This window comes from Sinocyclocheilus rhinocerous, unplaced genomic scaffold (genome assembly GCF_001515625.1).
Source record: "Sinocyclocheilus rhinocerous isolate Xijiao unplaced genomic scaffold, SAMN03320098_v1.1 scaffold3804, whole genome shotgun sequence".
Classification (NCBI taxonomy): domain Eukaryota; kingdom Metazoa; phylum Chordata; class Actinopteri; order Cypriniformes; family Cyprinidae; genus Sinocyclocheilus; species Sinocyclocheilus rhinocerous.
The window spans coordinates 48,566-64,662 of NW_015638672.1; the positions used below are offsets into that span (position 1 = coordinate 48,566).

Genomic DNA, 16,097 nt, shown 5'->3' on the forward strand with positions numbered 1-16,097 from the left:
TTTTTCTGAAGACCCCCACTGAAAACAAGCAAACAAACAAATACATTTATATATATATATATATATATATATATATATAATTCTTTTTTTTAAATATTGCCCAGGCCTAGATGCCAAAATATATAAATAAATAAAAAACAACAACAACAAAAACGGTGTATATACTTAAATTTTCTTCCATGCTCACCTGGCAGTGTGTTGTAGTCATCAATGAGGAACATATGTTCACTGTCAGGGTCAGAAGCGATGAGGTTGAGCTCCCTCAGGAACTCGGCCTGCGTTGGGTCAGAAGTGTTCACGATTCCCAGCGCATACATCTCAATATTGGCCACTTGAGCCTCACGTACTGCCATATCCAGCTTAACGGGTTCTCTTTTATCCGTCTGTCCATCTGTAATGACGATGGCTACTTTTCTGACCCCGTTCCTGGCACTGTAAAAGGCCTCTTGTGTGGCTTTGCGGATGGCGGTGCCAGTATAGGTGCCCTCTCCCATGTAAGGCATGTTCCTGATCGCCTTCTTGGCATCCTGCTTGGTCATATACCTGGCCAGGTTGAACTCCAGATGGATGTCCAAGCTGTAAAGAACCAGACCAATTCTCGTGGCATTACGGCCCACTGTGACGCGGTCCACTAAAGCTGTGACAAAGTCCTTGATGATCTCAAAGTTTTCCGGGCCCACGCTTTCAGAGCTGTCGATCACAAACACCAGCTCCATGGGCCTTTCCTTGCACTTAATACCACATCCTAGAATTATGCGAATCATATCATGACACACCTGTTATTTCATGATCAAGTCATTTGTTTTGTCATATTTAAAGAGTAAAACTCACCACAAATCTCCTTAATCAGCTTGATTATGTCTTCTCTCTGAAACAATAAAAAAAATGACTTAATTTGCTAATATTTACAATGCATACGGTTGCATAGTTTTCCTAAAATCAACACATCAGCTTGATTATGTCTTCTCTCTGAAAAATAATTAAACAATTACTGTATTTACAAATATTTACAATGCATATGATTGCATAGCTTTCCTAAAATTAACTCATTAATCAGCTTGATTGTCTTCTCTTCCAGAAAGCATTGAAAAATGACTTGATTTACTAATATTTACAGTGTATATGGTTGCATAATTTTCCTAAAATTAAATCATTAATATTTACAATGCATACATTTGCATAGTATTCCAAAAATTTACTCCTTAATCAGCTTGATTGTCTTCTCTGAAAAATCATAAAAAAACGACTTAATTTGCTAATATTCACAATGCATATGGTTGCATAATGTATGTTTTCCTAAAATGAACACATTAATCTGCTTGATTATGCCTTCTGTCTAAAAAAAAAATCATTTAAAAAATGACTAAAAAATTTCAGAATTTAGTAATATTTGCAATGCATATGGATGCACAGGTTGTCAAAAATTAACTCAAAATACAGTTGAAAAGATGCGAATGCATTTGATCTTACCGTGAGCCCTTGTTCGCCCTTGATTCCTGGTCTTCCCTAAAGGGAGAGATTAAAACAATCATTAAACAAGCTGATTTACAATGTGATTTAGTATTCACATTTCAACTCTGTCTGCTCTGACACAGAAGATGGTTTATAGTGAGTAAATTAATTTACAGCTAGTCCTGGATTCCCTGGGTCACCCATGTCACCTTTCATTCCTTTAAAGCCCCTCTCGCCCTGCAAACCACGATCACCCTACAGGACACAGAGATTTACAGATTAATCAAAGGGCTCATATCATACATTTTAACTGATAATTTAATTTTTATTTCTGAAGTACATGCATAAGAGATTATTTTTCATCAAAAATAGTCATAATTCATTTTTTAATTATGTTTTCTGACCCATATTTACCCATTTATAACTACCCCATCCTCTTTTGTTAGTATGATCTAAACCAAAGTCTCACCTTGGAGCCTGGAAGTCCCTCTCCCGATGGGCCCCTCGGCCCTGTCACTCCAGGAGCCCCCTGATCACCCTGATGGATTTAACAAACAAGTTTATTTTCTGACCAGGTCATCATGACTTGGACACAATGCTATTACGTCTAGAGCTGGGCAATATTTTGAATATTAATGATTATACTGCTAATATAAAATGACATATTTGTCATTGTCATATTTTGTGTCTTTTGTCATATTTTCTTTGTCAATATCTCTTTTTTTTTTTCTTTTGTTTTGTAAGAATATTCAGTCGTTATTTATTCACTCTAATGTTGTTCCAAACCTGACTTTCTGTGGAAAGTAGGTTTCCACACACTTCTATTAAATGGACCAAAACTGTTTGGTCACCAACATTCTTCAAAAAAATTAAATTAAATTAAATTAAATTAATAAATAGAAATAAACAAAGAAATATCCAGGCTGAATATCACCAAACTGGTGAAAAATATATAATTTTAGCTATATCGCCCAGCCCTATAAAGCAGTTAGTAGATAGTTAACCTACTTTGGGTCCCTGAATACCTTCCCCTGGGGGTCCTTGTGGTCCTGCAGGACCTGGTCTTCCCATGTTGCCCTGAAACAGCAAGACAGCAGAATTAATATTGGAGGAACAGACGGCTTGTCTTCCTCAATCCCCACAGCAACACAGACAGACTCCCTATGCATGCTGTTCAGAGCTCTTGTTCTGGACATGTGGGGCGTTCAGTATCAGTTTCCTTACTGTAGTCAGGGAGATTTGTGGTTTTATGTCAGATGACATGAATATGAATATCTTACCGGTGGTCCCTGCAGTCCTTCACCAGGTGGTCCTGGCAAACCAGGCAAACCCCTGAATCCGATGTCTCCCTGAAATGAAATTGAAGTTTTACCAAAAGCACCATTTAAAATTATTCCTACTATGCAGGACATTTTCATGTTCTCGTCATATATATGACTTAATATATGTGACCCTGGACCACAAAACCAGTCTTAAGTCGCTGGGGTATGTTTGTAGCAATAGCCAAAAATACATTGTATGGGTCAAAATTATTGATTTTTCTTTTATGCCAAAAATCATTAGGATATTAAGTAAAGATCATGTTCCATGAAGATATTTTGTAAATTTCCTACTGTAAATATATGAAAACTTAATTTTTGATTACTAATATGCATTGCTAAGAACTTCATTTGAACAACTTTAAAGGTGATTTTCTCAATATTTTGATTTTTTTGCACCCAAATATTACAGATTTTCAAATAGTTGTATCTCAGCCTAATATTGTCCTATCCTAATCCTATTATTTCGAAAAATTGACCCTTATGATTGGTTTTGTGGTCCAGGGTCACATATTTAACTTGAATATATTGAGTATTTCTGAAATAATTGCCACTCAGTCATTAGTCTGCTTTGTTGTATCACAATAACACACTTATGAGTGAATTTTAATACTTTACTAATAGTTTGTAAACTGTGAAACAATCCATTATGAGTGATACATTTACAGAAATCAGTTTGAAAAAATCATCATTTCAAAGGATGGTTAAAAATATTAATAAATTAACTTCAGTCCTTCTCAAAGCAATGACTAACTTAGGCAATTTATTTCCATTCTGTTCGTTTTCTTGTTATTGTGTAAATAATCAAGTCATATTTAATAAAGTTGAAGTGTCTGAACACATTTCTGAAAGCCACAATTGATCCTCATACATCATCATAAATACATGAAGTGTTAACTTCACCTTCGGTCCAGGAACACCAATGCCTTCAGGGCCGGGCTCACCCGATGGTCCTGGTAAACCAGGCAGACCCTGTGTAAAATAAACACACATGCTCAAATACCCAGCAACAAACCTGATTATGGGAACTATAAAATGACTTAAAATTTTAAGTGATGGGCATGCAGTGATGTTATATGGAAATAGGGATGTAAAAAGTTGCTTACCACTGGACCAGGGAATCCTTCACCTTTAGGCCCAAATGGTCCGGGCGGTCCCGGGTTACCTCGATCACCCTAAATGTGATAAGGAAGATTTTTTTAAATGTTTTTGAAAGGAGTCTTTGCTCACCAAGGCTGCATTTTTTAAATCAAAAATACAGTAAAAACAGTAATATTGTGAAATATTTTTACATTTTAAAGCACCAGCTCAGCATATTAGAATGATTTCTGAAGGATCATGTGACACTGAAGACTGAAAATGTTTTTGAAAGGAGTCTTTGCTCACCAAGGCTGCATTTTTAAAATAAAAAATACAGTAAAAACAGTAATATTGTGAAATATTTTTACATTTTAAAGCACCAGCTCAGCATATTAGGATGATTTCTGAAGGATCATGTGACACTGAAGACTGGAGTAATGATGCTGAAAATTCAGCTTTGATCACAGGAATAAATTACATTTTACAATATATTCAAATAGAAATCAGTTATTTAAATTGTAATAATATTTCACATTATTTATTTATTTTTATCAAATAAATGTAGCCTTGGTGAGTATAAGAGACTTGTTTCAAAAGCATAAAAAAATATGACAATTGTCTATATTAAAAAGTTTGCTGTTTTATGATTAGCATAATCAAAATCTTTCATTATAAAAAGCATTTCTTTCAAAAACATATTTAAAAAACTCTAAATTTTTCCACACTTTTGATCAGTAAAAAAAAAAAAAAAGCTATATAGAGCTGTTTTATGATTAGCATAGTCAAAATCTTGTTATTTCAATACATTTTTTTCACAATCATTACAAAACATTAAAAAAGCTACATATTTAAAAATCTGAATTATACTATACTTTTGATTGGTTATATATATATATATATATATATATATATATTGCTCAATCAAATTCTCTTATTCCTTTTACTCATTTTCTTAATTGTTCTTCAGGTTAAAAAGTTCCACCCACCTTTGGACCAGGCAGACCGTAACCAGTCTCTCCAATCGGTCCGGGAGGACCAGCGGGACCCACATCACCCTGAAGGCACGAGGAGATAAGGTCATACCATTACTTCTCTGTTTTATTGCTAAGTTGGCTATGATGAATCTTGAAATAGAAACGTTCTGATTCATAGTGTTGGCAGTGGGCTGTTAACACAACGACGGCCTGCCAGCCTGTAGGAGTGGCACAGTTAAAGTAGCTTGGCTTTTGTTACCTTTGATCCTGCAAGAGCTCGTCCAGGTAATCCTGGCATGCCCAGCCTTCCTGGCGTACCTGGCTCTCCCTAAAAATCAACAGTGTAATGTTCCAATGATGTAACTGCATTACTTCTAAAACTATGTGAGAAGCCACAGACATTTATTGCACTGTTACTTCAAACAATGAGCTGTTTTGTAAGCTTGGAGTCAAAAAACAAAAAAATCAGGCGTTTTTTTAAATTTCATCTTTTTGTTTTAATTTAAATATTATTATATTTATATTTATTCTTTATTGTTTCCATGCTTCCCTATAGAGCACAACAGTAAGGTTCTGGAAATAGAAACCTCATTCCTTTTCTCCCTACACTCTTTTGTATTTGCAAACATTTTAATATTTTGCTGTAAACATACATTACCGTTCAAAAGTGTTGGTAAGATTTTTGTAAAATGATCAAATATGATCAAAATTACAGTTAAAACAGTAATATTGTAAAGTACTAGTACAATTTAAAATAACTATTTTGTGGAAACGGTGATACTTTTTCTAAGGATTCTTTGATGAATCATGATGAAGTCTTTGAAGTTCAAAAGAACAGCTTTTATTTAAAATCTTTTGTAATATTATAAATTCTTTACTGTCACTTTTGATGAATACACATTCACTCTTGTATTTTTCTGATTTTCAAATACTTTCAATCGAAGTTCATAATGCTGCAGTTCTCTGACTTGGTTGCTTTAGTTCACAGCTTAGTTTTTTAACTCGTTATTTAATACTTTTTGGAGAAAAACTTAAAATACTTCCAGAACCAAGGTTGCGCTCTATTTCTTTAGATATTCTCACCTTTGGTCCCGAAGGGCCACTTATTCCGGGAGGACCTGGCAACCCTCGAATGCCACGTTGGCCTTGATCTCCCTATTAAGATTAGAACAGAGAATATCAGTCAACATATACTGAAGATGATGATACTAAAGTATTTTTTGACATCCACTAGATGACAATCACAAGATACCCAAAATCTGAACATATTGAATATTAAAATGTTTAATGAGGAAAGTATTGTACCTTCTCTCCTTGAGTGCCAATTCCTGGAGCCCCCTCAGTTCCCCTCAAACCTGTTGCCCCAGGCTCACCCTGATGAAGAGAAACACAATGCATTTAATATCCGGGAAACTTGCTTATTTGCTTAGAGACATATCTAATCAGCAGAACACAGTCAGAGTTACCTTTTGTCCTGGAGCTCCGTCCTCCCCAGGAAGTCCAGGTACACCAGCCAGTCCATATGCACCAGGTTCACCCTGAAGAAATCATATCAGTACTTAGTACCACCTTCTAAAGTCTTCATTATGGTCTAAAAACTAGCTTCCATCCTAAATGTCCCATACATTTTGTGAGCCTACACCACCCCGGATTTAAGAACACAAACCTTTGGTCCAGGTTCGCCCTGCCCTCTCTCTCCCGGGGTGCCCATCTCTCCTGGTAAACCTTGTTCTCCCTAGAAAAATAGTCAAAAATTGAGCCAAGAACAAATTTCCTTTTATAGCTTGCCATTAATTATAATCTTTACTACCAACCTTGGAACCAGGGAAACCCTCTCCCGGTAGTCCTCTTCCTCCTGGAGGCCCCCTCGGACCCTCAACACCCTGATTGTAAGAAATGTAAGAAATATATGAGAAATCTAATTTTGCATTTTAAAAAAATTCATAAGTTCATACATATGTAAAAGTTCATACATACATATGTTATACCTAGGTGTGTGTGTGTGTCAAAAGGATACTACCAGTCAAAAGTTTAGAATAATTATTTTTTTATATATTTTTGAAAAAGGTCTTTACAAAGGCTACATTTATTTGATCAAAAACACAGTTAAAACAGTAATATTGTGAAATATTATTACAATTTAAAATAACTGTTTTCTATTGTAATATATTTGAAAATGTAGTTTATTCCTGTGATGTAAAGCTGAATTTTCAGCATCATTACACCAGTCTTCAGATTTCCTTCAGAAATCATTCTAATATGCTGATTTGATGCTTAGTTATTATCGATTTATTAACAAATATTAAAGGGGTCATGCTATTTTAAAGATCATTATTTTGTGTATTTGGTGTAACAGAATATGTTGACATGCTTTAATGTTCAAAAAACACATTATTTTTCAAATACTGTACATTATTGTAGGTCCTCTATGCCCCGCCTCTCTCAAACACGTCGTTTTCAACAAAGCCCCCTCCTTTGACAAGCACAGTCTGCTCTGATTGGCCAGCTGACCCAGGGCATTGTGATTGGCCGAACACCACAAGCACGCGTCGGAAATGCAATGCCCCTTACTATAATCGCGAGCTTCAGCTTTCAAAATAAATCTAAAGACAGAGCCCGAAACGGGAAAAGAGTCGCGTGACAGACACAGTGATGATACAGTACACAAGCCGCGGTTAAGACAGCGGACGTGCTATGATTTCTGACAGGCAGTTCAATCTCCTGTGATGTGACCCTGTTCCCCACACACACACACACACACGACGCGATACTCTACACGGCGCAAAACTCCGCATTTGAACAGTCAATAGCAAATACTTAAACTAATAACAAAACATACTTACAGTCGCTGATTCAGAAGCGCCAGATTGTCATAGCAAAGTCAGAATTACCTCCTCTCCTAGGTTCACGAAACGGTCGTCCATAAAATGCATTGCTGTTCTGTTGTAAGTAATCTTAAAGATTCCTAAATGCATCTACTTCCGGAAGGCCAAATAAAGTGCTTTTGCTTTCGCCTAGAAACACACAGCGTCTCCCTGACATGCTGCTTCAACACTAACTGCGGTTACTGAAACCACGCCTTCTTTCTTTGCGTGAACATTTGGGCCGCATTATGCAAATATTTCCACATAGTGAGGTAGATATGGGGGGGCGTGTTAGAACGAGCCGTTTTAGGGGGGCGTGGCAGAGTCTTAACTTTGATAAAGAATATCTCTTTGGTTTTGAGACTTTAGTCTTTGCAACTTCAGGGATCTTATCTATGCACAATCAGCTTGTAACACTCCAAAGAGAAAGGAAAACTTGAAATCGCATCATATAACCCCTTTAAACCTCTTCCTGTGATGTAAAGCTGAATTTTCAGCATCATTACACCAGTCTTCAGATTTCCTTCAGAAATCATTCTAATATGCTGATTTGATGCTTAGTTATTATCGATTTATTAACAAATATTAAAGGGGTCATGCTATTTTAAAGATCATTATTTTGTGTATTTGGTGTAACAGAATATGTTGACATGCTTTAATGTTCAAAAAACACATTATTTTTCAAATACTGTACATTATTGTAGGTCCTCTATGCCCCTCCTCTCTCAAACACGTCGTTTTCAACAAAGCCCCCTCCTTTGACAAGCACAGTCTGCTCAGGAAAACTTGAAATCGCATCATATGACCCCTTTAACAAAGGATCTTGTTATTATTATCAATGTCAAAAACATCTTGTAGTATTTGCTGCTGACTTTTTTGCGGAAACTGTAATACATTTTTCTAAGGATTCTTTGATAAAGTTCAAAATTACAGCGTTTATTTGAAATAAAAGTATTTTGTAATATTATAAATGTCTTTACTGTCACTTTCGATCAATTTATTAAAATGTAAGTCTTTTATTATTATTGTTTTAATATTACTTAAACCAAACATTTGAGTGGTAGCGTATCAGTTTTCAAATTGTTAATAATAAGAAATGTTTCTTGAGCAGCAAATCAGCATATTCGAATGATTTCTGAAGGATCATGTGACTATTTATCTGACTATTTGTTATGACAAGGTGCAGTTTAGCTGATGAGGACAGCATATATTTTATAAACAAAAAAAATGCATGTCCATTCATGTACATTTCCTCAATTCATTAGACCCTGTGAATAAGTCAAGGACAGTTAAGAACACATCATATCACCTTTTCTCCCTGAATGCCAAGCCCTGGGAGTCCAATCGGTCCTGGTAAACCTGGAGGCCCAAGCTCACCCTGAAGACACAAAGAGGATGAGTCAGTTTCGGATAGATTAATACATCCTGAGATTTAACTGACGGGAATAATAATCTGTATATTTTGAGCATAAGAAATGACTGGGGTTTTATTCAGTACTATAGGTGAGCAGGACTCATCTTTTCCCACAGTAAGCTGAGCTGTACCGCCCTCCCATCTGCTCTTTCTCGCTCTTTATTACCGTCCAATCAGTACTGGTGTTTAAATGGGAACTTTGGGCCAGTTTACATACTTCATTAAGCCTTTTGTGTGTCATAGATGGTGTGGTTGTGTGAATTCCATTCATGGGCTGATATATTTACAGCCCACCTTGTCGCCTTTGATTCCAGTGCCCTGCTGTCCTCTTGGTCCCTTCGGCCCCTCCAGACCACGGTCCCCCTGTCAAACAAAAGAGGCGTCATCAGCCCAGTGTTGCTGAAATGCTAACCTCCCTTTCTCTGCCATTCAGATGCATTTAGTGCACTGCATGTATTGTTTCTTCGTCTATGAGATTTAGAAAACACCTGTTTTCCCAACTGGTAATAATACAGTGCAATTCCTCAGTGAGCCTTAATTGTTGATTATACAAAGTGGCTCGATTAGGTTGCACTCATAAGGATTAAATTAGAGCCAATCCAGGATTTGTTGATCTTGGTTTTATTTTAAATTTGACTTGTGTTGCACCAATTAATTTCTGAATAGTAATTAAAATTAAATGAATTCCAGTGATATTTTGTTAATATTTTAAATGAGCTTTTATTTTAAATTTAATTTATTTTTATTTGTTCTTATTTTATTTAGTTTGTCATTTTTTGTACTTCAACTTAATATTTTAAATGAACTTTTATTTATAATATTATAAATATATTTATAAATATATAAAAAAAAACATTTATTTAGTTTTAGTAAATTTAGTACTTAAACATATTCACTAACTTTTTTTTGTTTTTGTTTAAGTTAAAGTTTTTCTTAAACATACTTTTTTATTTCAGCTTTATTGCAATTACTGAAAACTTTTTTTAATGGTTTTAGTTGCAGTCAACGATAACACTGCTTATTATTTCTTATGGTCACATGCATTTAATTGGTAAATGTTAGCAGAAAAATAAACTGATTGGAGAAACTAAACACTGATAGGAGAAGCCAAGTGTTATCATTTTTGCAATAATTCCCTTAATGATAATGATGAAGGACTATTATAAAATGTTATGATAATGTCCACAATGCATTTGATATATCTAGAGCACTTATGAATCCAAAGCAATAAATTTCTTTCTCTGGAAAAATAAATTAATGATACATCTTAAAAATGTTCCTCCCCTCCTCCTAATACCACCTGACACTGATTTGTAATAACAAGTAGCAAATTATAATTAATGTCTATGAGGTAAAGTAAAGCCTGTTGGCTATTTAAAGAAATGGACGAACCCTTCAATATGCCCCGGCCCAAGATCCTGTTTTAATAGGACATTTGTCAACACAGGAAAGAAAACTGTACTTAAGATATCTCATGGGTATGTTTTAATAATTAACTTCAGAAGCAAAAATGGTGTTAGAGCTGGTAAGTTCAGTTCATTCCTGTGAATCATTTCAGATTCATTAAAAACTTGATTTGCATCATCATGAATACTGAACATCATCATAAATCTGAAAAGAATTGAGATCTAATTTAGTTTAGCTACTGGAAGAAGGTTTTCAAACCACTGAGGTTCTCTTTGACATGAATCACATTTCTTTGCTGTATTTTTAATTTACGATTACATTTTATATGCAGTTCTGGCTTTGATGTAGACCTAGTTAGACTGCTAACATTAGACAGATTACAAAGAGTATTTATAGAGGTCCAAGAAAACGGATCCATTAAATTCTGTCTTGCATCCTCAGGCTGGTAATGCGCTCAGCTAATTTATCTGGAACATACAATAATTAATAGCCTTGGGTTTTGAAATGAGGATTTACCAGGGAACTTTGAGCCTCTAATGAGGTATTATAAAAATGACAAGTCTTTAATGCATTTGTTTACTTGGATCTTCTCAGATTGCCTTTGGCTGCTTCACATCTCCAGGAAGATTAAAGAGCAGAGAGTGACTTTAGTGAGAACATGGCGTTTTTGGGCTAACCTTACCTTTGGACCTGGAAAACCCTCTCCTAGTGGTCCTTTCTCCCCTTGAACCCCCTGTGGCCCTTGAGGCCCCTGATTTGATGAAGAAATGTGAGGAAAAATGGCATATAGTCAAATCTATGGTTGTAAATTCAGTGTGTGCTGATTAGTAAACAGTTGAATATTTCTGAATTTCTGCTTCTATACTTACAGACAGACCTGGCTCGCCTATGCCAGGTGGACCCGAAGGACCTGGTCTCCCCTGAAATCCCATATCGCCCTGCAGACGGATCAAAGACGTGAACAATTCAGACGTGAGAATAAGTAAGAAAATCTCTATAGAAAATAACAGCATATCTGAGAATCCACAACCAGTACCATCCATGTCATCTAAAAAATGCACAATGAAAATATTGAGAAATTAACCCTGCAGGCCTGACATGAAACCTTTAGACAAATTATAAAGAAATATAAAAAAGTTTATATATTTTTTTGTTGCGTATCATTTTTGATACATCAGGCTTTATGGCTCACATGATATGGGAGAATATGGAGCTCATACTTGAGGAAGAACAACACCTTTTATTCAGAGGCCCAAACTGAGCAAAAATATGCATTTTGGTGCAGATGCTGATATTTATATGCATAACATGCATAGACATATCAGCTTTCACTCTATATCTCCCAATAATATGTCTTAATAAGATGATATTCAAATGCTTAGTTTGATAATCAATGCTCTGTAGTTTCAAAACATACAGTATAATGCAATGCAATACAATGATGATTGAGAGATGAACAAATAAATGTTCCTCAAAAGCCCAATAGATCATATTTGATACATTATTAATATGATTTTTCTAATAAATGATGTATGGATAATTAAGTAAACCTAAGTTGCTTCAGTTCAGTAAATGTTCATCTTGAAATGTTACTAACAATATAAAAGCTATTCTTACGTTTACTGTATAAAAATCAATAACGTTTTCACAGCAAAAATACACGTGAACCACAACCTGATGTTGGACATTTTTACAATTATACTAAAACGCCTTTTACTTGCTAAAAAAGTATAAACTATTAATCGGACGGCATGTAGTAGATTGTGTGCAACAGGTTTTTAAGCAAAGTTTTGATCATGTTGATCATTTAGAGGCCTTAAAAATTTGTGTATCAAATATGATACAGTAGGTTTTATAGGGTTCTCGGTGAAAGTGGCTCATTGACCATGGAAAGCCAAAGGGAAAAAAAAACATCTTAAACCAGCCAAGCAGTTGTTATGATGGTTTAGCTGGTAAAACCCACTAAAGCCAGTAAATCAACTTTCCCCCAGCGTTAAAGTCTGATTGCTTGCTGCGATTTTGGAGAATTTAAGTGGATTTGAAGTCAAAATAAGTAAATACTGTGGAAGTCAAAAAAAAAGTGGAGTCAAAAAAGTAAATACAGTTGACCTTTGGTCCAGGAAGTCCAATTCCACTGTCGCCCTGAATTCCAGGTGGGCCAGCAGGGCCGCGCTCACCCTGTGATTAATTACAAACAAAAACAACTGATTAGATAGATCTAATTCATTAAACATCACATTCATTATTTCTCATGGAAGACATTTCTCATTGTGTGAAATCTCACATAGATTCATACAGAACCTCAAGACATTTCTGAGTTTCTTATAAGAAATTCATTCAGCTACATCAACAGAAGTGAGTATAAGGGTTTTTTATGAATCTTTGCAAATCGCCTTTCCTAATAACGTGCTAGTTAGCCAGTTGTTTCACGGCTGAAGTTTAGAGAAGGGTATAACTGCAGCCTGGAGATCTCCAAATGGGGGCGGGAACTCCAAAACGGGATGGGAGCTCCAAAATAGGGCGTGGCTTCCTCCCATTGACAGACAGGCACATGACACGCATGCGCACTTTTTCCCCCAATCCACTTCAGTGCAAACTCCGCCCCACAGCTGATTCTAAAGATTTTATTGGTTGTGTCAATTAAAGTGTTGATTTTCTACATGCTACAAAAATGCTAACCCCTAAACCTACCCCACACCTGACCCTAAACTTAACTAGTGAAATTGACTGCACATTTGCCCTCACTGTTGAGGGATTGGCGCTGAATAGCGTGGTAAAGAAAGATGCAGTTCAGGAGATAAACAGTTAATAAGATTATGCGATATGAGATCGTTCCGTAACTCCCCAACCAGACCTCACCGGACAATGGCACCTTTTTAGTTACACCCAGCGTCACTACCCCCTCCTACCCTTCTCCGGTCTTTATATCTACTTGGAAGTTTACACGGAAGAGAGGGGCGGGCTGAGCAGAGCTCATTATCATTTAAAGCAACATGGACTAGAATGGCTTGCTGAAAACAGAGCTGATTTTGACAGGGTAAAAAAGGTGTTTTTTACACTACCATTGAGAAATTTTAACCAAAGTATGCAATAGACTTTTCATTAAGACCCTAAAGAATCATATCAACTTGTGGAAAATGGGCATCCGATGACCCCTTTAAGGTGAAAAATGAGAGAAATCAGGTCTCAGGTATGTATTTATTTAAAGGGAAAGTTCCCCCAAAAATGACAATTTTGCCATAATTTATTCACTCTCGTTGTACCAAACCTGTTTTTTTTCATTTGAAGAATGTTAATCAAACAGTTGCTGGTAGCTATTGACTTCCATGGTATTTTTTCCATACGATGGAAGTCAATGGCTACCAGCAACTGTTTTCCAACATTCTTCAAAATACCTTCTACTGTGTTCAAGAGAAGAAAGAAACATTTTCATTTTTGGGTGAACCCTCCCCTTTAAATTTAAGTTGTCATCTCAGAGAAACATTAAAGGAATGTTCTGTGTTCAATATAACTTAAGCTGTATGTACAGTATCTGTGACATGCTGTTGATTATCAATAAAAACAATTTCAACTTGTCCCCCAGTTTGTAAAAACATAACTTAAAATGGTGCTGACAGAAATCCACTTCCACTGAAAGCACATGACTGTCAATGAGTTGAATTTATTTCTGTGGAAATCGACAGCAAGCCACAGATGCTGAGAATAGAGCTTATGATGAGGAATTAACCATTAAATTCTTTACACCTGTCCATATTAAGGGTGCACAAGTAGCATCTGTAGAAGTGTTATTATGGATTATGGACTTGTATTTTGGCCAGAAGTTTATAGTTAAATTGTCTCGATGGATTTGTTTCTTATAAAGCTTTTTGCTTCACAAGTTAACTGATGGACTGGTGTGGATTACTTGTGGATTATTGTGATGTTTTTATCAGCTGTTTGGACTCTCATTCTGACGGCACCCATTCACTGCAGAGGATCCATTGGTGAGCAAGTGATGGACTGATAAATTTCTCCAAATCTGTTCCTGTGAAGAAACAAACTCATCTACATCTCGGATGGCCTGAGGGTAAGTTCATTTTCAGCTAATTTTCATTTCTGGGTGAACTATTCCTTTGATTTTCAACCAGGACCTTATAGAGATGAACTGTTTTTAAAAAGTACAAAGTACAATCCAATCTAAACAAGTAGGTCAGTGCGAGCAGTCACAAATCTGCTCATGACATTTACAATATCCCCTTACAGTGCTGTCTTTCCACAGGCTGGAAATTCTCTTTGTTCACGTCATCTACATGTCTGTGCATGAATTTATACTTTGCACAGCATTTTTCCATCGTACATATTTCTGCTGTTATTAGCTACCATGACAATAATCTCAGAACACCCATAGTCCTTTTGCTGACCTGACAAGCACTTTCTAGCATCTCACTGGTTGATTTTTAACCTCGGGGAGTAAGGGCAAATTATTCAAAATAATAATGATGGTTTATTATTGCAGTATCATCTATTTTTAGATGAATCTGCTTCTAAACAGGAAGTACAAAACAATTTGTCCTTCATGACTGCCTGTGACACTAGTTTTGTGAACCCGTGCATGTATGAAGAAGGATCCCTAGTTAGTGAGGGCATCTGCAGAGCTGTCTAAACCTTGACAGCTCCCTGCAGTTAAATTAAACAAGGGGAAACTATTAGAAGAGCAGCAGACCTCTATTAAAGGAAATCCAAAACATGTCAAAACACATTCATTCATCTTCGCCCCCTTTTTGAGCACAAGCGCAAGACATGCTTATACTAAAACGGTAACGGTATTTATATTATTAAAAGTAATACTTCATAGACTTAGTCAATGTCCATGTAAAATAGCACCATAAAAGAGCCATAAAAGTAGTCCATATGACTCGTGCCAAGATTTCTAAAGCCATGCAATAGACCTTTGTCAGGGTCATTTTTTGACAGGAATGAAAACGAGGATGTTATGGATATCAGTACTCTGTGTTTAATGTATTTAATGTATTGTACTGTTGTTTAACAACATACCAACTGTCCAGCTGACGAAAGTTCTTTCTGAAAAATCTTTCAGTATATAAAAACTCCAAAAAACTCTTTTGAAAGTTATGAGTTGTGAAAATGATTTTGTGATTTTGTGAAGGTGATTTTGGACCATTATACAGTTTTAGCCGCGTAAAAATCAATATGCCGACTAACCTGATTAAGGTCTATAGCTTTGTGTACTTAAACAAATTAAACATTTTATTAACTTTTGATTATTTGTTTGTTATTTACTTTGTATTACACATAAAAAAAATAGCATACGAGTTTAGAACAACATGAGGAGGAGTAAATAAAGAAAGAAATTAATTTTTGGAAGAACTGTTCCTCTAAAATCATGATAAAACTAGTAAGAAAATCTCAAATTCACTGTAAAGGGATGCATAAAATATTTACATAAAATCATACTCATGTCAACATAATAGAGTAAAATCTAAAAGTCTGTCTCTATTCTGCACCTCCTGTTTCCAATAGAGTGCATCATTTAGTCGAAAATAGATATGAATGATAATTCCTTCTAAAGAAATGTGAATGCATCAAT

At 35.6% G+C, this 16,097-nt stretch overlaps 1 protein-coding gene across 1 annotated transcript in view; it reads right to left on the reverse strand.

Moving 5' to 3' along the window:
- The window catches only part of LOC107749972 (collagen alpha-1(XXVIII) chain-like), a gene marked incomplete at its 5' end in the record, with an annotated part of 31,137 nt that overhangs the window by 3,275 nt on the left and 11,765 nt on the right, over positions 1-16,097 (reverse strand). Inside the window, 21 exons of the mRNA XM_016565213.1 lie at positions 188-745; positions 832-868; positions 1,471-1,506; positions 1,627-1,707; positions 1,922-1,990; positions 2,461-2,529; positions 2,733-2,801; positions 3,675-3,743; positions 3,878-3,946; positions 4,838-4,906; positions 5,085-5,153; positions 5,909-5,980; positions 6,131-6,199; positions 6,292-6,363; positions 6,492-6,560; positions 6,640-6,708; positions 8,999-9,067; positions 9,398-9,466; positions 11,193-11,261; positions 11,380-11,448; positions 12,620-12,688. Of these exons, the coding sequence (XP_016420699.1) occupies positions 188-745; positions 832-868; positions 1,471-1,506; positions 1,627-1,707; positions 1,922-1,990; positions 2,461-2,529; positions 2,733-2,801; positions 3,675-3,743; positions 3,878-3,946; positions 4,838-4,906; positions 5,085-5,153; positions 5,909-5,980; positions 6,131-6,199; positions 6,292-6,363; positions 6,492-6,560; positions 6,640-6,708; positions 8,999-9,067; positions 9,398-9,466; positions 11,193-11,261; positions 11,380-11,448; positions 12,620-12,688 (1,891 nt within the window). The remainder of the gene's footprint in view (positions 1-187; positions 746-831; positions 869-1,470; positions 1,507-1,626; positions 1,708-1,921; positions 1,991-2,460; positions 2,530-2,732; positions 2,802-3,674; positions 3,744-3,877; positions 3,947-4,837; positions 4,907-5,084; positions 5,154-5,908; positions 5,981-6,130; positions 6,200-6,291; positions 6,364-6,491; positions 6,561-6,639; positions 6,709-8,998; positions 9,068-9,397; positions 9,467-11,192; positions 11,262-11,379; positions 11,449-12,619; positions 12,689-16,097) is intronic.